Raw genomic sequence first — 21,407 nt, forward strand, 5'->3', positions numbered from 1 at the left:
GGTTTTGATGAAAAGCTAAGTTCAAGGGGGTCTACCATAATTTGAAACTTATGAGGGCATCTCAACTATTCTCAAATATGCCAAGCGGTATGTTTAAATTCTAATAAAAAAGAGGGATGAGAGTATTTTAAACATAGAACTATGATTTTATTCCACGGGCTATTTTTTTTTATTTATATAAATGGTTGACTTCCAAAAATACTTGATGGACCCAAAGAACATGATGCTTTTGCTTTTAAGAGGGTAAATGATTTTTGTTTGAGCCCTAATAATATGACTTGCCATGTGGCATACTCTAATGACTCCATGACCTGGACAAGTTCGGATATCGTAGATTTGTATACCTCGAGATACATGACTGCACTTCCCCATAAAAAAATGTATCCCAAGGTACATAGATCTATGATATCTGAACTTGTCAGGTCATGGAGTCATTTGAGTATGCAACCTGGCGAGTCATATTATCACGGCTCTTTTTTGTTTTATTAGAGAGATATACTTAATGATAGTTCATTTTGTATATCTTTCATACCTTGTTATTTAATTGATCTTCAGATGTTGAAACCCAATAAAATGGCCCTAGAGAAACTTAATTAATATTATATATTTGTATTTTCGGATTCATTCATATTAAGCCGAACCATGAATCGTATCAAAAGAACCAGTTCAACATATAGTTAGTAATTCTTCAAATAATTCACTATTTTTTCAAATGACACATGAAATGATTAAAGCTTTCGTCCAATTTAATTTCTATTAAAAATTCTTGACTTTTTGAATATTTTTGAATCATTCACGATTTATTTATTTTCCAAATTAAACAAATAAAAAATACTCTGTGCAAAAAGAGTTAAAAACTCAAATTAATCCATATTTTTATAATAATAAAAAAATTCTATCTCAATATCACATGATAATATTTTCATTATTCACTTTTTACACTTAAAGGTTTCATCATTGGACAATCACTAATTGTTGATTTTTATCACACTAATTATTGTTTGTTATCGAATCTTACGATTATCAATCAATAATTAATTTTTTCACTCCTTTTATATCTTCTCTCTCCCTTTAGATTTTTTGAATATGAGTCTTGGTAACTCAATTTATTCAGATAATGTGTACTTTGCATTATGAAGATTTGTATTAATAGAATATTTAATCATAAGAAAAATAATGTTCCTAATTTTTAATTTTTTCTATATATGCTATTTTAAAATAAATATTAAAAGGGAATATGTGTAAAGGTATGAGTGTTACTGATTTTTAATAAGGCTTAAGTGTTTGATATACATGCATAAAAATATCATATATTCTTAATTTATTAAGAATGAGTTCAAAGATGAAGGGTATTGTTGATGATTTTAAAAAATAAGATATAAAAATAATAAATCTTTAAAAGACATGTGAGTTTTCTAAATATTTGGATATGAGTATCATGAAAATGTTAATATCTATACACATGATTTTTGAAATTTTTTTAGAGTATTGAAGTCGAATTATACCCGAATCATTCTCGTATCACATTTTTATCATTCTTCAAAATTTTAAATTAACTACAAAATGTGTATTTCAAATTGTACTTGAAATCCCACAATGATTTTTTGTTGTACTTCGAATTACTAACTATTCACTTCAGCGTTCAATCCTTACTGGGTTCTTGGGAAACATCGTTCTAATCAATATTAACCACACACCCCCTATGTTTTGGCAAATATTAAAGAAACCCTATTTTAGGTTTTGGTCAGTCTTAGAGATATCCTCCTGTTTCCAAACAGATGACATTCCCCTTGACCTAGCTTTTCTCTAAGACTAAAATAAATACTACAACTGCCCTCTATGAAACTACCATGACGGTCCAGATTTGTTCTAGAGTGACGAACACGAACCCAAATTTGAACCAAACGATCCGACGAATCAGAAAACATTGAGGTTGGGACAATGTATCTTATTACATAGAGCACTAGACATTTGATTTGGATTATAAAAATCATGCTCACATAACCAGAAACAGGAATCAACCAGAATCATAAATGAAGCAGGATCACTTCTTACCATTTGGAAAATTTGTTTCTTGCATTTTGCATAAAATAGTATTTTTGCAATTATATATATTTCACATCATAGCCATAGAAACAAAGTCGTGCTGGAGTAACATTGAAATGTACATCGATTCTCACATTGCTGACGTGGAGGTGCACACATAACGATAGATACTTTCACTCGTATCTCGATGAAAAACATCTATGATTTCATACATACATTCATGTCAATGATGTGAGAATCAATGAACATTTTAATGTTACTTCAGCATTTTCCATAGAAAAAATCCATGTGTGTAGGTGTTGCCTTACACTTACTAGTTATGATTTTCTGACTAGAAAATCTTCACTTGGTCGATACTCAGCTGATGTGGCAAGGACAAGGAAGCATACATCTTTTTCTTCGGGATAAACAATTGCTAGTCCCAATAAAATAGTGCAGTTGAGTATTCCTAGGAAAAGAATCTATGGTTCCATGTCCTTGCCACATCAGCCGAGTATTGACTGAGTGAAGAATTTTTAGTCAGAAAATAATCATTATTCTACACTAATTAATTGTCGTTCCTAAGCCCACATAAAAGAGAAGATTGCGCCATGTTGGAGGTCATTTCACCAATTTTAAAAATCAATTTTCATAATAAAATTTTTGCAATCCAAAATCAAAATATGGAGTCAAAAACTAAAAATCCAGTCCAAAACCCCCCTAAATTGTCAATCCCAATTTCAAATATAGAACCAGGATTATCCCAATTTCAAATTGTCATTTATTTTTGCATATATTTTTAATTTTTTTTACTTTGCCTTGGTTTTGGTTAATCTTTACGATACCCCAGGTTTTGATGCCCACAGTCTACTACTGCAGGTTAATACAAAATAACCTAAAAGTCATTGTTGGTTAAATGACCTCCCAAATAACTGTCAGCTCCAAGTGGGAAAAATCTAAGTTTAGATTTATATTCTCTTGATGTGGATTACGACAATCTTAATAAGATTCACATAAAAAACAGATCCTAAAAATAGATTAGTAATATTTTTTCAAATCTATTATTATCTTAAGAATCAAATCATAATCTCCTAAACCTCTTGAGACCTAATTTAATGCATCATAATACACCTTATTACAATGGATCATACCTAATACCTTATTTGAAATCAATGTAACTAGGTAAATTCTAGGATAAATCCCTAAGGGTGGCCCCCAAGGGGATTCAAACTCAAGACCTCCCACTTTCTAAACCTTTCACGTTCAATTGAAAATTTAATATTTTGACAGGAAAACTAAATGGGCGAAGGCTTAGGAATTTTAGAAATTGAATTTCAACGGCTCAAGACCATCAAAAATTTTATTTTTCCCGATTCGGTGTCTTAGAGTTGTCGAATTTCTCCCATCCTCTATTAATTTGACGTTTTCAATTTGTTGAAAAAAATAATTTGACAATGAAAATTTGACGCCTTGGTCCGTCGAATATTGTGAAATTTGACAATCCAGGACTTTCAAATATGGATTTTTTTTTTTTCCAAATTGTGTTTGTTTGGATTGAGAGAAGTGGAGAGAAGAGAAATCCATTAAGAGAAGAGAAGAGAAATGCAATTTCTCTCTACCGCGTCTGGATTGACACCAAAGAAATTGGGACAACTTTAAAATTTTCAAAATATCTTAAATGAGATTCATGAGAAAAGTTGAATTTATTAATATTTTAAAAGGGTTTTTCTCCACTTTTGGAAAGAAAGAAAACTTACCTTTTTTCTCTTCTCTTCTTGCCATTTCTCTCAATCCAACACAGCATAGGGTGCATCATACCTACTACTTTAATGAATAGGGAAAATCCTTTTAATGTATTTGACCTCATTCACAATCTTTTGCTATAAACCCTTGATTTTTCTACCTAAAAGTCCATCAAATCTTCTACTTTTCCCTTCAAACAACAATCACAAGGTTTGAAGGCTCCAAAGGACATAGAATAAAAAAATTGCGATATGGGAAAAAAAAAATTTACCCTAAAAATCAAAGAGGACTATTTTAGGAGCTAATCAAGGGTTCTTAGTTGGAGATTGGAGACGATCACATATGCATCATTTTCTGTCAGTCTCTCTAGAAGACTGGATGATATCTCAAATATTCATCAAAACATAAATCGCGCTTTATTTATTTATTTTGCATTGGAATAAGCTTCAATTAAATCCATAATTAATTAATAGACAATTTGGCAAATCTTCAAGATTTTTTTTCCCCTTCATCTTCTTTTAAATCATAATTTTTTTCCTAAGATTCCATCATCTCCATCCTTGATTATTCTTCTTCTTCCAAAAATTTTATTAAATATTCTTTTTTTTTTATTATTATTTCTAAAATAAGAATATTATTTTTCTCTAAAAACCTACCATAAACTTTCTAAATCTATCCAAATCAAACCAAATAAGGTTATAGATTTATCTTTTATTTGAGTTGAAGTTGATGAGAAAAACACCAACAAAAAAAAAAGTTTACTTAGGAGCAAGAGTCGCAGTTGCACATTGTGGGTTCAAAGGCACACGTGCCAGGAGGCTTGTTTGGGAGATTGCATTTGATAACTAAGCAGCAATTCATTTCCTCACATTTGCTCGGATCTTTGGGGGAGCAACACTTACAGGACCCACATTTTTTAAATGGCTCTCCCTCTGTAACTGCATCAAGGATTCGGTACTCCTTCGTCGGACTCATTGGCACAAACGATGGCATCGAAGCTGTTGATTCGTTTGCATGGGTTCCTGCATGTACTTGGTTGAATGAATCAAATCGTAAATAACCAATCAACACCTACCCAAGATTGGATTTTGAGGGAAGATTACATACCTGAAGAATAGGCGAGTTGGGTAGCGAAGAGGACTAGTAGTACCAGCACTGTTAGTGTTTGCTTCATGATCTTGTCCCTCTGTGTGTATGTGTGTGAGTAAGAGAGAGAGAAATTTCCCTTTCACTTCTTATATAGACATAAGTACGAGATATTGTTTTTGAAAGTTGCCTTTTTAGGTTTTAGAAAATTTTAGGAAAGATTGCATGAGATCTTTTTGTGTGTAAATTATGTTTGGTCCAAACCATAAAAGTGATATCTCCCATAAATCAAAATTGGAAATAAAATTATTGGTTAAATTAAATCATAAATTAAGCAGGACCACTTACTACGTTTGTGTGAATCTATTAATTTCTTGCTTTTAAAAGTTATACTGACATTTTTGTCAAGTTTTGGATTCCAAAAAATTGGTTTTCCAAATTTGAGATTTGGAATCAACATCTGATAATCCAATCCAACCACCCCATAAATACTGGTAAGGAATGCTGAGTTTAGTCCCACATCGGACACTCATTGCCTTGTTTCTCTCCTTATAAGCTCTTATCAATTGATTTTGAGTTGGACCGCCAAACTTATCATGGTTTCAAAGCGGGCCTTTCTCTCCACTTCACCGAGTTCATATCTCCGCGGGTGAGTTGAGTTTTAGTCCCACATCAACGCTCATTCAATTTGACTCAATTTGAATGGACATGGGTCGAGTTAATTGGCTAACTTGCAAGACGACTTGAATGAATCAAATAAAAATATGGAAAATGTTGCACTGCCTGGCCTTCGATGGACACATTGTTCAACACTGCGTTAACGTGGCAATGCATAGAGAATGGTCAATTTTTTTACTTTACATGTCGAGGAGATAAATCTATGGGTATTTGTGCACTGCCCTAGGTTTTTCTACCAAAAATTCCATTGTTTTCTACTTCACCTAAACTCTATGCTATTGTTCTTCGTGCAAAACAAGCTATCTTCAACCCATTTGACAATAAAGTAAGTCTTATCTATTCAACCTTATATCTAGTCCATTTTAGAAATCCTAGGTTCTTCTACCTAAAATTCCATCATTTAATACTTCAAAAATCCTATATTCTCTTGAGGTTTGAAAGTAAATATACTCGTAAGGTTGAAGATGATGGTTAAAATTTTTACCTAATAGGTTGAAAATGACTGGTTTAATTTAAAAGCTTTGATTTGAATGAAATCTATTTCTTTCCTAAATGGTCTAGTATTTATTTTTCATGATGTTTTGATTTCACCATTTATTCAATATTCATGAGGTGGGTCATACTTAATGTATAAGGGGAAGTGTGTGTCAAAACTTTTTAATACTACTCTATGTATATCAAAGTTTAATACTTGAACAAATGTGTGGATTTTTATTTATTTTTTAATGACAGGGTGTTTGTAACCATAGGCCCGATTAGCAGGGGTGAGACAACTGACCTCTTAGAGCACTATATCTCACTTCAAATCCCTTGGGAACATGCAATACCCCTCAAACCATACATAACAAGTCGTGATAAATCCCTGTGAGTAGCCAATGAGGGTTCTTGAATGTAAGACCGCTCCCTTTTTGTAGGGAAGCCCTAGCTACTACTCTAAACATTAGTTGGTTTGTGAGAAAAAAATTATTTTGAAAAATTGAAAAAAAAATATTTTAATTAAATTTAAAATTTTTGTATTTAAAAAATATTTAAATAGCGAAAATGCCATAGCCCAGTTACCATATTTTTCTGATATAGAGTCTTCAATCCACCAAAGTTTAGATGACCATAGCGAAAATGCCATAGTCATGCAAAATCCTTCAATTTTGTTGAGAAGCATGAATGAGTAGTATTGTGGAGATAAAACAAAAACATTCGATTTGTAGTCGTATTGACTTGAGCAATTAAGCCCAATTATGCATCTTGAATTTGACATACACCATCTTTGATAAAAAATCTCGTATCCTTTTTCTTGCAGTTATCCCACACTAAGCAGATTGGTCTTTAAATCTAGGACAAACTTTAAAATTGTCTCCAAACTTCACATCATCACAAAAGGATTCATCCAAAGCAGAGAATGCAGATTTGTTTCCACACATAGCATTGTAGATTCTTGTTGGTTTCTTCCTTTGCATGACAAACCATCAACAATGATACTTTTTTTTCCTTTTCTGCAAAATTAGATTTCTCATCACGTCCATTAGACAAGTTAGTTCTACATTCTAACTGATAGTGGCCATACCTATGACATTTGTAGAACTCAACATTAGATTTGTTAGCTGACATTGGTCAGTAAGTAGTTGAGTGGTGACTGCCACATCCTTGGTAGCTGCCTGAACCTCTTCCTCTCCATCGAGAACCATGAAATTGCTTTTCTTCAGGCTTTTGTTTTTGGAATTGTTGTCAGTTTCTTTGATCCTTGTTTCCTCTGCCTCCTCCTCTTCCTCATCCTGCTAAGTTCGAGGCCGAAAATTTGTTGCTAGTTGTGACCTGCAACGCTTTCTCCTCCTTCTCTTGTTGTTTAAATTTTTGTTCATGAACCAACAATGAACCTTGTAGCTCATCAATTGAAAGATCATCTAGATCTTTTTTATTCTTCAATTAAACAAATCACATTATTAAATTTTGGGGTTATTGATCGAAGAATTTTTTTCAATTACAGTCACATTCTCCATCTTGTCGCCAACACGGATATTGTTGACGATTGCCATCATTCGTGAAAAATAATCTATGATCGATCTCCTGATCTCCGTGTGAAGTGCTTGAAGTTGCTGCCTCTTTGCCCATTACTGATCCTTGATACTTCTTCTTTATGGAATTCCAAATTTGCTTGGAAGTTTCTCAACAAAGAATTATTTCCAGGATTGACCGATCAATGGCTTGAAACAAGTAGTTCTTTGCTTTGAGATCCTTCAACCGTTGCCCTTCTATCTCTGTTCTCTACGCATCTGTCGTTGTTGTGCCTGCTGTTGGTTATGTTATTCCATTTGAAACGACTTGTCAATACTCCTTAGACCTTAAGAAGTTCTCCATTAGCATGCTCCAATGGTCATATTGACCATCAAAACGTGGAATTGCAGATTGCAGAAAATTATTTTCGGTGGCCATTGTTGCTACTACAAAAACTTTGATGAAATAGAAATGATGCTGCTGCTATTCTATCTCACGAACACTCTTTTTGACACTCTCAACTTTTCTTTTCTTACACTCTCAACCTTTCTTTGATACCACTGTTTCACGTAAAAAACTGAGCAAAAATAAAATAAGGTAGAGGAAATATTGATTTTCTGCACACTTTTATTTGTTAACCAATGGCCTTTAAATAGGCAATACACCAACGAATAGATCCAACTAATAGCACCGAACTCGGCGCTCCACATCGTGCAAAACAAACTATCCTATAGACTAGGTAAAACAAAAGACCATGACCATAAAAACCGGACACATAGAATAACCATAAAACCACTAATTGAAAATATATCCTATGACCCAGACAACTAAAAGACACAAATGCTTGAGTAAACAAATTATTTCCAACAGACATAAGTACGAGATATTTTTTTTGAAAGGTTGCCTTTTTAGGATATAGAAAAATCTAGGAAAGATTGCATGATTTCTTTTTGTGTAGAAATTATGTTTGGTTCAAACCATAAAAGTGATATCTCCCATAAATCAAAATTGGAAATAAAATTATTGGTTAAATTAAATCATAAATTAAGCAGGACCACTTACTTTGTTTGTGAGAATCTATTAATTTCTTGCTTTTAAAAGTTATACTGACATTTTTGTCAAGTTTTGGATTCCAAAAAAATTGGTTTTCCAAAATTGAGATTTGGAATCAAAATCTAATAATCCAAACCAAACACCCCATAAATACTGGTAAGGAATGTTGAGTTTAGTCCCACATCGAACACTCATTGCCTTGTCTCTTTCCTTATCTCATGGTATCAAAGCGGGCCTTTCTCTCGTTCACGTCACCTAGTTCATATCTCCGTGGGCGTGTTGAGTTTAGTCCTACATCGACACTCATTGCCAATTGGTTTTGAGTTGGACCCCAAACTTATCAAGGAAGTTTTAAAAAATGAAAAACTTGATCCAATTTGAATGGACATGGGTCGAGTTAATTGGATAACTCGCAAGACTACTCAGATGAATCAAATAAAAATATGGAAAATGTTGCATTGCCTTGCCTTCTTTGGACACCTTGTTCAACACTGTGTTAACGTGGCAATGCATAGAGAATCGTCAATTTTTTAATTTGCATCTCAAGGAAATAAATCTATGGGTATTTGTGCACTGCCTAGGTTTTTCTACCAAAAATTCCTTTGTTTTCTACTTCCCCTAAACTCTATGCTATTGTTCTTTGCGCAAAGCAAGCTATCTTCAACCTATCTGACAATAAAGTAAGTTTTATCTATTAAACCTTATATTTAGTCCATTGTAGAAATCCTAAGTTCTTCTACCTCAAATTCTTTCGTTTTGTACTTCAACAAAAATCCTATCTTCTCTTGATGTTCGAAAGTAAATACAATCGTAAGGTTGACAATGATGGTTAAAGGTTGAAGATGAATGGTTTAATTGAAAAGCTTTGATTTGAATGAAATCTAATTCTTTCCTTAATTCGTCTAATATTTATTTTTCAGGATGTTTTGATTTCAACATTTATTCATCACCATCATGGAAAGCTTTGACCCAACATTAATGAGGTGGGTCATATTTGACATATTAAGGGAAGTGTGTGTCAAACTATTTAATACAACTCCATGCATATCAAAGTTGAATACTTGAACAAACATGTGGATTTTTATTTATTTTTTAATGATAGGGTGTTCACCCGATTAGCTGAGATGAGACAACTTGCCTCTTGGTGCGCTATATCTCACCCCAAATCCCTTGGGTGCGTGCAATACCCCTCAACCATACATACCAAGTAACTCAAGATAAATCCCGATGGTTGGCCAATGAGGGGTCTTGAACTCAAGATCTCTCCCTTTTTGTAGGGAAGCCCTATCTAATACTCTAAATATTAGTTGGCTTGTGACGAAATTTTTTATTTTTAAAAATTGAAAAAAATAATTATTTTAATTAAATTTAAAATTTAATTTTTTTTTGAAAAATTAAAAATCTAAAATTTTCATCTTTCTAAAAAATACATTATCCCAAAACTACTTTCTCCCACATCTACTTTCTAAATTTTGCTTTATATCTAAACGGGACAAAGAGTAATCCGATATTTCCTTAAGGTGGGTTATATACATTTTTTTAGAGTATTTTCATTTGGAACATAGGTAGTATTTACATATTCTCCATTTTTTTACTAAAAAAATCCTCTCGGACACCCAACATTATCTACTTTGTTACCTTAGGATCTTGAAAAGATAAAAATATCTATCATTTTGGAAAAGAGTTGAAGGACTTGCTTCGTAGGCAATAAAATATGAGAGATCCTATTGGCATCCCAAGTTTTGCTTATTTCACCCCAAATGAAATAAATAAATAAATGATTCAAAAGAAGTAAAAATTTGGGTCTCAATACACACACACACACTCTCTCTCTCTCTCTCTCTCTCTCTCTCTCTCTCTCTCTCTCTCTCTCTCTCTCTCTCTCTCTCTATGTATATATACTAGAGTTCACTCATGCCTATGACACATGCATCCTCTATCGGGTTAAGAGCATAAAAACATGAAAAATAAAATTGGAGGGGTATTATTAAATTTTTTTTAAGGATAAATGAGTAAAAGAGAAAATATTATAAAATTATAAGGGGTGAAGTGTAAAGAAAATAAAGTGGGTCTACATAATTATCCCTTGATGGTAGGATTAAAAGGGTAAAAGTAATTTTAAAAAAAATTGAAAGAAGGTAAAGGATGAAAAACAATAACATAAGTGAGAAAAAAATATAGAAACGTTAGAAGGAGTGAAGAGTAAAGGAAATAAAATGGACCCACAAAACTATAGTTTGATGGGAGGTTTCTCACACACATGTAGCACAGGGCCCTAAAGTCGGGTTAAAGGGGTAAAAGAAAATAAAAAGTTTGAAAGGTATTATTAAAAATTTGAGATTAAAATTAAAAAGGATGAAAAACGATAAAATGGATTAAAAGAGTAAAAGAGCAAATATAGTAAAGTTATAGGAGATGAAGAAATAAATGATATAAAGTGGATCTCAAAAAATTATAGCTTGATGGAAAATTTATCCTAGTTGAATTTGTTTCCCACAAAAGTTGCCCTACCATTGTTATTAAAAATAATTGAGGTTAATAGGTAAAAATAATAAAATGGGTTAAAGAAGAAATATAATAAACTTAGAGGGAGTGACGAGGAAAGACAAAAAATATGGTGTAAGTCAATGAAACTTTTTCCAACCACAAAATTGTAGTTGTAGGGACATTTATTCCTACTTAATAAACACAAAATTGCAACAACTTAGTTGTGTTTTATTATATAGACTAGAGTTCACCCATGCCTACGGCACGAACATCCTTTCTCGAATTAAAAAGGTAGAAGTGAAGAAAAAAAGGTTGAAGGGGTATTATTAAAATTTTGAAGTGAAAGAAATGAAAAATAATAGAGTTAAAGAAGAAGTGTAACAAAATTAGAGGGGGAGAAGAGGAAAGAAAATAAAGTGGGCCCCATAACAATTATAGTTAGTTGGGATATTAGTCCCTAAAAAATTGTAGCAAATGGATGTTTACCCCCCATACAACTGTAACAACTGAGTCCTACCGTTGTATTTTATTATATAAATATACATTTCTATTTTTAGGCTTAAGATTTTATATGAGCCTTATACTAACTGTAAATTATTATTAATATTGTTTGAATGAGTGTTATATTGTTTTGTAATGTTGATTCAAATCTCTAATATTTGAGTAGTGTGTTTTAATCTTTAGTTGGAGTGTGATAAATAATTTAAGAAAGTAATAAGTAAAAAAATTAGAGTGACAAAACAACTTTCTAAAACATAAGTCGTGTTGGAGTAATTGTTTAGGAGATTAGGCTTCACATTGTGCTGATGTGGAGGTGCGCACAAAATCATAGATGTTTTTCAATTGTATACGAAGGAAATGCATTTATGATTCCATGCACACATTTACGTCAACGCAATCTCTTGTGCAGTTTTTTCAATTTTTTTTTCTAAATTATAAAATAATTAGAGTTCACATGTGTCTACGGCACAGACATCCTCTCTCGGGTTAAGGGGGTAAAAGCGAGAACAAAAAGTTGGAAGTTTATTATTATAAAAAAAATTGAGATTAAAGAGGTAAAAGATGAAAAATAATAAAGTGAATGAAAGGGGTAAAAGATGTAAAATAGGAAATATAGTAAAATTAGGAGATGTAAAAAATAAATGAAATAAAGTAGGTCCCAAAAAACTATAACTTGATGGAAAAGGTATTATTAAAAAAATAAAATTAAAGGGGTAAGACATGAAAAATAATAAAATAGATTAAAGGGGTAAAAGAGAAAATATAATAAAGTTAGAGGAGACATCTTCTTTCTAGTTAAGGTGTAAAAGTAAAAAAAAAAATTGAAGTAGAAGAGTATTATTACAAAAATAATATTAAAAGGTTAAAAGATAAAAAATAATAAAGTTGATTAACATGATAGAAAAAGAAAATATAGTAAAGTTAGGGGAGGTGAAGAATAAATTAAATTAAGTGGAACTCAAGAAATTATAATTTGATGAAAGGGATAATTCTTTTTAAAAATGAAGAATAAATGGGTAAGAAATGAAAAATAATAAAATGATTAAAGGGGTAAAAGAGAAAATATAGTAAAATTATATTAAAGGATGTGAAAAATAAAGAAAATAAAGTGGGTTCCATGATACTATAACTTGATGAGAGATTTATTTCCCACAACATTCTAATTAATTGAATGTTTGTGTCACATAACTGTTCCAACTCAATTGTGTTTTATTATATATAATAAATGGATAAAAATGAAAAAAGTAAAGTTGAGGTATTATTATAAAAAATTTGAGATTAAATAGGTCAAAGATGAAAAATAATAAAATGGATTAAATGAGTAAAAGAAAAAATATAGCAAAACTAGAAAATGTGAAGAATAAATTAAATAAAGTGGGTCTCAAGAAACTATAACTTGAAGAAGGGATATTATTAAAAAAAAAAAATTGAGATTAAAAAAATAAGATGATAATAATAATAATAATAATAATAATAATAATAATAAAGTATATTAAAAATGGGCAAAAGAGAAAATATAGTCAAATTACAAGAGGGGCATCCTCTTTCGAGTTAAGAGGATAAAAGTGAAAAAAAAAAGTTGGAAGGGTATTATGGAAAAAAAAATTACAATTAAAACGGTAAAAAGTGAAAAACAATAAAATAGATTAAAGGGATAAAAGATAAAATATAGTAAAATTAAAGGAGGTGAAGAATAAAATAAATAAAGTGAGTCTCATTGATGGGAAGTTTAACCCACAAAAATGTAGGTAATAGGAGGTTTGTCTTAGTTGAATTTGTCTCCCACAACACAATAATTAATGGGACGTTTGTGTCACACACAACTATTCTAACTCAATTGTTACATGAAAGCAAATGTGATTTAGACATGCACACACAACATTGTGGTACAGTGGTACTATTTGAAATACCGATGTTTTCAAAGCCATAACACGCCCCTTTTACCTTAGTCTTTCTGATTGAAAAATAAAAAAATAACCCAAATGCCTTTATCTTCAACCTCTAATTGAGGGGGGGGGGGGGGGGGGGGAAATCACCTTCGTTATTCAATCTTAAATATTGTATTTACTTCAAACCTCAAGGTTAAATAGGATTATAAAAATATAGAAAAGTAGAGAATTTTTTTTGGTAGAAAAATCTTGTGTTCTCACATTGGATAACAAAGCAATAAGGCGAGGTCCACAAGGATGGATTGAAGATAACATCAAATGATTAAAAATAATTCATTGTAGAATATAAATTTTGGAGATCTTGAAGACAACCAATGTTTGGGTTACAAATCAAGGGATTTTTTTTTTTTTTTAAAGGTTGAAGATGAGGCATTCAGGTCATTTTTCATTACTCTATTAGAGAAGACTGTTCTATCAAAGTCTTCTCTAATGTAAAACTAGCAACTCTTCTACCAAAGCCTCATCCCAATATTTTGAGGTTTGGACAAACAAGTCAAATAACAATATAAATTAAGAAATGTTTAAATTTTTTTCTAATATTTTAAATAAGTAAATATATTTTATATTTTTTTCTTTAGAAAAATTATATATATAGCTGAATTACTTGGTCCAATTTTCAACTGATGATCATTCCATCGACTTTTGAGAGGTTGAGTTGAGTCCGACTTGATGAGTTTTCTCAAATATATGGTTCCAAGAAATTGGTAGTGCAAATCTCAAGGATTATAATCAGTTTGGACCTTAGGTAGACTATGCCACAGTGTATGGATGAACAAAGTTATCAAAATTGAAAAAAGGAAAAAAATTTGAATATTGAGTCTAAAATAATAAAAGGCTATAAAATAACAGGTAAAGGAGCTGATTGATCATCCCGTCATCATTAAATAAATAATGGAAATAAATGGATTTGGCCAAACCTTACTCAAAAAGTTTTAGTCTTAATAGCAAGCCCAGGCCCAATGCATTATGGGCTGGGTTCTTGGGTTTCATATCAACCCAACCCATTGATACTATTGGTGGGATGTTCTATCCATGGTGTTTTTGGGTACTGAGGTATTCGGGCCTTTTGAACACTAGGCTACGTAGTCACAAAATTCTCCGAATATTTTTGAAATTATGTAAAATTTTCTGAATCAGGAATTAGGTGAATCAACGATTAATCAGTAATTTATTGATTGATATTGGAATATGGTAAAAATTATATCCTTCACCCTCAAAATATTATTTTATTCTACATTTAAATTTCAAAAATAGATAGTGTTTAGGGAGTTTGAAGATGATGGATTTTGGTAAGAAACCCAAAATCATCATTACTATATTTTCCGAAAATTTCCCGATTTGTTTTTATTAAACATTCCCAAATCTATCTGAATTGAGACCTCACCAAATAAATACGAAATCCAAATTTTATTTCTATACCTAACTAATCCTCGTGGCACATGCAGTCCCCTCTTGGGATAAATCCGGGGGGGGGGGGGGGTTGTTCTAACTCAAGACCTTGACGTTTTAAGGTATTGTCTTGGTCATCTCACCAATCCTTGGGGGGGGTTATTACATAATTTTCATTAAGACCGAGTTGACTCACTCGAGTCATCTCATCTTGCTCATCCGAGTCACCTCATCCTATCTAAATTGTTTTATTAATATCAATTTATATATACATAATACTGGCCGCGCACATGCGCACAAGACACTCCGTAAAGGCGTAGGGCCTCGCCTTTCAACAGCTTGTAGTAATGGTGAAAGCGAGTTCGATTCTGAAGCTTCTCCTTTTGTTCTTCCTTTCTCCAATCCTTTTCATGAATTTCCCTCACATTTTGCTTTTTTTTTTTTTTTGTTTTGGGCCTATTGTACTAAGCATAGAGTATTTAATGCACGACGCGTCACTAATCACACAGCTACACACTATCACATGGTCTATTAAAAAGAGAACTTCTATTGCCACACCAACTTTTGCTAACGCCAACCCATGTGTACTTATATTTGGTGATTGTGTGAATATCCGAAATTCCAAGGTTGGCACACTGTTCATTCTAATACCCAAAACATAATTTTCGAGTGAATTCGTCACTTTTAACATCAATGAATTTGTCGACAAAATACCAACGATTTTGCCATACCAACGATCTAGCTAGTAATTTATTAACGAATTTGTTGATTATAAAAGTGCCGAATTCCCTAAGAAAACATGTTTTGGGAATTAAAATGAAATGTACTAAAACTGGAATTTTGACATAAGTTGCATGTTTTGAGAAAAATCCCTTGATTTACATATGAATTGGTGTGGCATTAGCCAAAGTTGGTGTAACAATAGAATCTCTCTTTTAAAAAAATTAAGAAAAAAATCCTTTAAATTATGGTGAAAGATGCCAGATTTACAAGTCGTATCTGAAACCCATTACACCAATTTGATCATCGAGGGAGTGAGAATCATATTAAACAGCTTCTAAGACACCATCTTTAAGAAAAACATTTGGATTGCGATAAGCAAAATTATTATCAATCAACAACGACTAAGCTAAAGTCACTTATGTCTGAACATTTACGACTTCTGCTATTGTCCAAAACATCTCTACTCTGTAGATTTTTGTGTTGTAGCATCAATCGAGCTGGGCACAGAAAGTTAATGATGTTGATGGAGAGTATGGGTAGGGCATTAGCCAACAAATATTGATTTTCAATAATAAACTATAAAATGGGTTGGTTTGGTCATTTTGCAGAAAGGTTCCTTAATGTATCTAGAACTTAAAAAAAAAAAAGATGCTTTGAAGGGGCCTACATGAGTGTTCTGTTCTGTATTTTGTGGCCATAATATGTTTCTTACTCTTTCAGTTCTTATCATCTCTTAGGACTCTCAATGCCTGCCGACACTTCATTTATTTACATAACCAAGCACAACCAAAAAAAGGTAGAAAAGACTAGAAGTTATCTTTAAATAAACTGATTTGAATGCAAATATACAGATAGTTGTAACACAGAAGTCTCAAGTATATAATTTGGACTTGAACACCACAAACCCAACCGACTAAATCTTAGTCAAACTTTTTTGGATTCTTCAAATACAAGATGGGCTGAATCTGAAAATACCAAAACACACCCAAAGCAAGAATAGAAAAAACAGACTCTGCTCCTAACCTATAACAATAACATCAATTCAAGACCTTGGAGAAAGATGAAGAATGCCTTACGTGACAAATAACCCCATTTAAAAAAGAAAAAGAAAAAAAGATAGTGATAAATGTAGAAAGAGATATAAAGATCCTATTTGAGCGCTTCAAATAAGATTAGACAAAAACATATTATTCTGATTGCAGAGTCCTCCATCTTACCAGTCGCAATCCCTCAAGGTTAAGGACTTAAATATGGGGTTTTTTTTTCTTTGAATTGTCATCCTCTCTTGCATTAGCTCATTTGTTCCCCAATAAGATCAAGACCCACAAGAAGAAATGTCACGCCTTGGAAGAGTAGGAAGTAAAAGTGGATCCCTTGAGCCGATAAAAGGCTCCTGACCGCAGCGGTGAGGAGAAGGAAAGCTAAAGCAAGCTCTTTTCTATATATCTTATTGACTTTCTTGGCTTGGGGTGGCAAAGCTGCTTCTTGTTGTTCCTTAAATCTATTCAGCTCCAAAAGCTCACTCTCTGAGGATCCTCTTTGAAGTTGAGGGTGACACATGGCCTTCGATTCTCTCTCAGCAGCAGCTAGTAGGTCGGACTCGGATGACCTACCGGCCTTTTTGGTGACAACCCATTCGTACGAGCTGCCAAGCTTGAATAACCCAGAGACCATTGCATTGAACTTGGTAACCGACATGGTGTTCTCAAAGAGGAGGTAAGGAACGATGAAGGGGAATGATCTTGGTGCAGGAAGAATATTAAGGAACGACATGAAGACGGGGACATAGCAGATGACCCAAAGGGGTAGCTCAGCCTCGGGAACGAACATGGTTAGAGGAAGAATTATGCAAAACAATGTGAAAGAATAGAATGGGAGGATAAGCTTCCGTAAGAGAAAGAATAGTAGTATTATGTTTGCTTTCTTGAAGATGGATATCTGCGATATTATAACAATAAACACTCCTCAGAAACATTATAGCCAATAAACCATGAAAAAGAACGCAAAACTAAAGAAAAAAAATGTCGAGCCCCACAGATTGAGCAGCTTCCCACCTGCTCCTGATAAGGCTGAAAGGAGAACCCACTTCCCCTCTCTAACCGAAAAACAAACCTACCAATAAGAACCTAAACCAAATGCTCCAAAAGGCCTAGACCTGTTTGAACATATCAAATTTAAGTCCTGCACCACTAAGGCATGTAACAAACCACCACGCTCCACAGCCAACATCCACGGAAGATTTCACTCTAGGCAGGGCAATTCTCAGGGCTTTTCTGAGGATTTTCTTCTTGTATCCCCTAGTCCTTGGGCACTTCTCAGGGCTTTTCTCGGGTTTTTTTTTTTTTTGGGAGCCCGTAGCCCTCGGACACTTATCAGGGCTTTTCTTGGAGTTTTTACGTAGCCCATAGCCCCCTGGTAGCCTTTTTCATGACTCGAACTCGAGACGTGGGGTTGGCTCTAATACCAAATGTTAAGTACCTAAATCAATCCTCCAAAAGGCCTAGACCTGTTGGAACGTATCAAATGTAAGTCTTTAATCACTTAGGTACATAACACCTACCTTTGAAGATATGATAGCTGGAAGACACAACCGAAAAAGATGCATTGGACCGGAATGCCATCGGTGTTGTTGTTTTCTATAAGCTTCATAAGACTCGGGAACTTCACATAGGACCTAAAAATCAGTTTCATATAAAATATGAACAACGGGAAGGAATTAGATATATGAGTTTAGTTCAAAAAACATAAACTACGAGTACCTTGACATCATTGAGGAAGATAAATTTCCATCCATTGAGATGGGCACGGACAGCTATATCCATATCCTCTACAGTCGTCCTTTCAAGCCAACCTCCAGATTCCTCGAGAGCTTTGATTCTCCAAACACCGGCGGTCCCATTAAAACCAAAGAAATTTAAGAAGACCCCATTAACTTGTTGTTCGACCTCAAAGTGAAAACACAGATTAATGTTTTGGAGGCGAGTCAACAAATTCTCATCCTTGTTCACGAAAGACCACCGAGCTTGAACCAACCCCAGTTCCGGATTATCCTATAACACAAGGCAGAATTGACACATTAAATAAACTGACAAAAATGTACTCAATGGGGAAGTTTATAAAATAAGCTAAATCAGTTTATCGACCTTAAAATGTGGAATTGCCTGCTTAAGGAAATCGGGATTGGGTTGGAAATCTGCGTCGAAAATTGCAACAAATTCGTACCCCTTCACATAATCACAGTTCATAGCGGACTTAAGATTCCCAGCTTTGTAACCAGTCCTAACCAAGCGATGTCGATAAATAATGTTTATACCACGTTGGCTCCATTTGGAAACCTCGGCCTTAATTAACCATTGAATGCTCTCATCATCTGAGTCATCTAGAACTTGAATTAGAAAATGGTCTTTCGGCCAATCGATTTGGCAAACCGCAGAGATTGATTGCTCATATACCTGACAGCACATAATTCCGAAGTAGTAATCAAAATTGGAAATTAGAAGAAATGGTCCATTTTAAGCTCCAATGCATAGTTTATAAGGAAAATTGAAAAGCTTTATATAGCATGTATTAATTTGAAAAATGAAAGAAATCCTTAAATCATTTCTAATATAAAAACAAATGACAATTGATAGTAATTTCTACTGTTCTTTAAAGAAATTACGTACTTTGCTTTTGGAAATTGAGCATAATTATCAGATCAAAATGAACATTAAGAACTATAAAAAAAAAAAGTACCAAAGAAAAGCAAGAACTTTGGACAATTTGATTTAATTACCTCTCTCTCATTACACATTGGAATTTGAATGAGAACCATGGGGTACTCATAGCCAGCCCCCTCAACATCACCCAATTTAAATGAATCGCCATCAAACCTTGGCTTAATCTTCTTGTACTTGATCCATAAACAACCAACACACAAGATCATCCGATCCATTGATTGTATTAGGAATAGAGCCACACAGAAATTAGAGAGAGCTTGAATCGGGGGAGCAATGTAGTCAGCTCGGAATGATAACCAAGCAACATAAATCATATGAAGCCAACCCTGGATCTCGGACGACTGTGGAATGTGCAAATTAGGATTTTGGAAATAATGCCAACCATTCAAGTGTGCAAACACCTCGAAAACCAAAATTGCCAAAGAGATCACTAAGAAACCACCAATGAATCTGAATAAAAACTTCCCCTTATTAGATTTCTCACTCTCCATTGCCACTCCTTGCCCAAAAATCAACCTTTTTTTGACAGTCCCGAGTAATGTCCAGAGAATGGTAGCAAGCCAAGCTACACAACCGACCGCCCGATGGGCCTTAAGAAGCAAAACCCAAGTGAATTGCTTCGCGTTCTTTCCTCGGTCCTTATCGATTGGTCGGAATGTGGCATCGGGTCCATCAATTTCTAGCACAGAGTAGTTGGGGTTCTCCATGGTCACGACGACCGGAGTTCCCTTCCTTGTATCCTTCCCCCACAATTCAGAAAAATCCAAGCTTGGAGCCATGTTTCTGATGGATTTGGCTCAAATTCACAAACCCAAACAGTAAAACTTTGCAATGCACAAGAGATCTTCACAACCCAGATCTTAAAATCAAGAAACCCTTACAACCCATTTCAAATTAGACCAAAAGAAACTTAGACACAGATCTCCAACTCAAAACCCAAAACTCAAAATTTTATTTCACCTCTTTGGCTACCACCCCCAATGCAGCAGGGGAAACCTTGATAAGGAAGACTAAGGAACCTTTTTTTAGCTTTCTTCTTCCCTCGGAGACTCTACAAACTGCTACAAAACATGAGAAACCACTATCATAGAGAAAGGTATCTGCAGTTGTAAAAGCTCTAAACCATGTGGGTATTATCCAATAAATCCAAACAAAAACAACCCTTTTTTTAACTTTACAAATATTACCATGGGTTGGTTCTATTAGTTAGATTTTGTGGAATAAAAAAATCTACAGAAGGATAAAATGATAACTAGAGTGAGAACTGAAATCCATAGTAAGAAAAAAAATACCAAACCATATGAGTAGAAGAGAACAAACACTCTGGTTCTTTAAGAAAACCCAGTTTAGGGTTTTGGATGTTGAAGAGAATTAAAGTGGCAAAACATGGAGTAGATCAACTTAACAAGATCAAGGATTAAAAAAAAAAAAAGGTAATATTAAAATGGGTTGAGAGTAATAATTACAGACAACACAGATCCCAACTGGTCCTTACTTTCTCCAAGGCTAATAATCTCAAATGCAAAGGCCTTCTCTCTTCCATTGCAACTCTAGTTTCTTATTACTTTCTTCCCTTAATAAAGCCTGGATTGCTTATGTGCTTAAAACCAACTCAAAATTCGAAAAAGGTAAAAAGAGAGAGAGTATATATTTGACTGTAAAGCAAAGAAAGAAATTAAACAAGAGTATTTTTCTGTTCTTTGTTCAATTAGCAAGAAGTTTAAGGAATATGTTTTGGGCAATGATGTATGCAGCCAAAGTTTTTCATTTGACCATACACTTCAAAAATACATGATAAAAAGCTTTCTTGAAGCTCACAATATTAGAGGAAAAATACTGTTAAATAGTATATTTAATGTGCTGCCATTATATAATTTACTGGCCATATCATACCCTTATTTTCTGGAAAACTTCTTCTTTTGACATAAATAAATGTCTCCATAGACTATCAATTGCTTTACACTTGAACCACTTTACAATGTGTCCAACCCTTAGCCCACCCATTTTAGTTTGATAGGCTATTTATGATCATTGGATTTGAGTTATTTCATCACAGGCTTATGAA

At 33.4% G+C, this 21,407-nt stretch overlaps 1 protein-coding gene and 1 long non-coding RNA gene across 2 annotated transcripts; both read right to left on the reverse strand.

Annotated features, from left to right (window-relative positions):
* Positions 1–4,441: 4,441 nt before the first annotated feature.
* On the reverse strand, positions 4,442–5,508 carry LOC147392844 (uncharacterized). The gene is made up of 2 exons (XR_015182196.1): positions 4,876–5,508; positions 4,442–4,790 (listed from the first exon to the last, which is right to left on the reverse strand). It is a non-coding gene; the product is annotated as an uncharacterized LOC147392844 (long non-coding RNA).
* Positions 5,509–16,418: 10,910 nt separating this feature from the next.
* Positions 16,419–20,953, reverse strand: LOC147392845 (putative xyloglucan glycosyltransferase 5). The gene is made up of 5 exons (XM_086456182.1): positions 19,399–20,953; positions 18,767–19,075; positions 18,383–18,673; positions 18,184–18,297; positions 16,419–17,561 (listed from the first exon to the last, which is right to left on the reverse strand). Exons 1-5 carry the CDS (start codon positions 20,119–20,121, stop codon positions 16,914–16,916), a joined length of 2,085 nt encoding a protein of 694 aa, XP_086312308.1. The 5' UTR covers positions 20,122–20,953; the 3' UTR covers positions 16,419–16,913.
* Positions 20,954–21,407: the final 454 nt, after the last annotated feature.

The sequence above is a fragment of the Akebia trifoliata genome, chromosome 10, assembly GCF_017979445.1.
Source record: "Akebia trifoliata isolate Shusen 1 chromosome 10, ASM1797944v1, whole genome shotgun sequence".
Taxonomy (NCBI): domain Eukaryota; kingdom Viridiplantae; phylum Streptophyta; class Magnoliopsida; order Ranunculales; family Lardizabalaceae; genus Akebia; species Akebia trifoliata.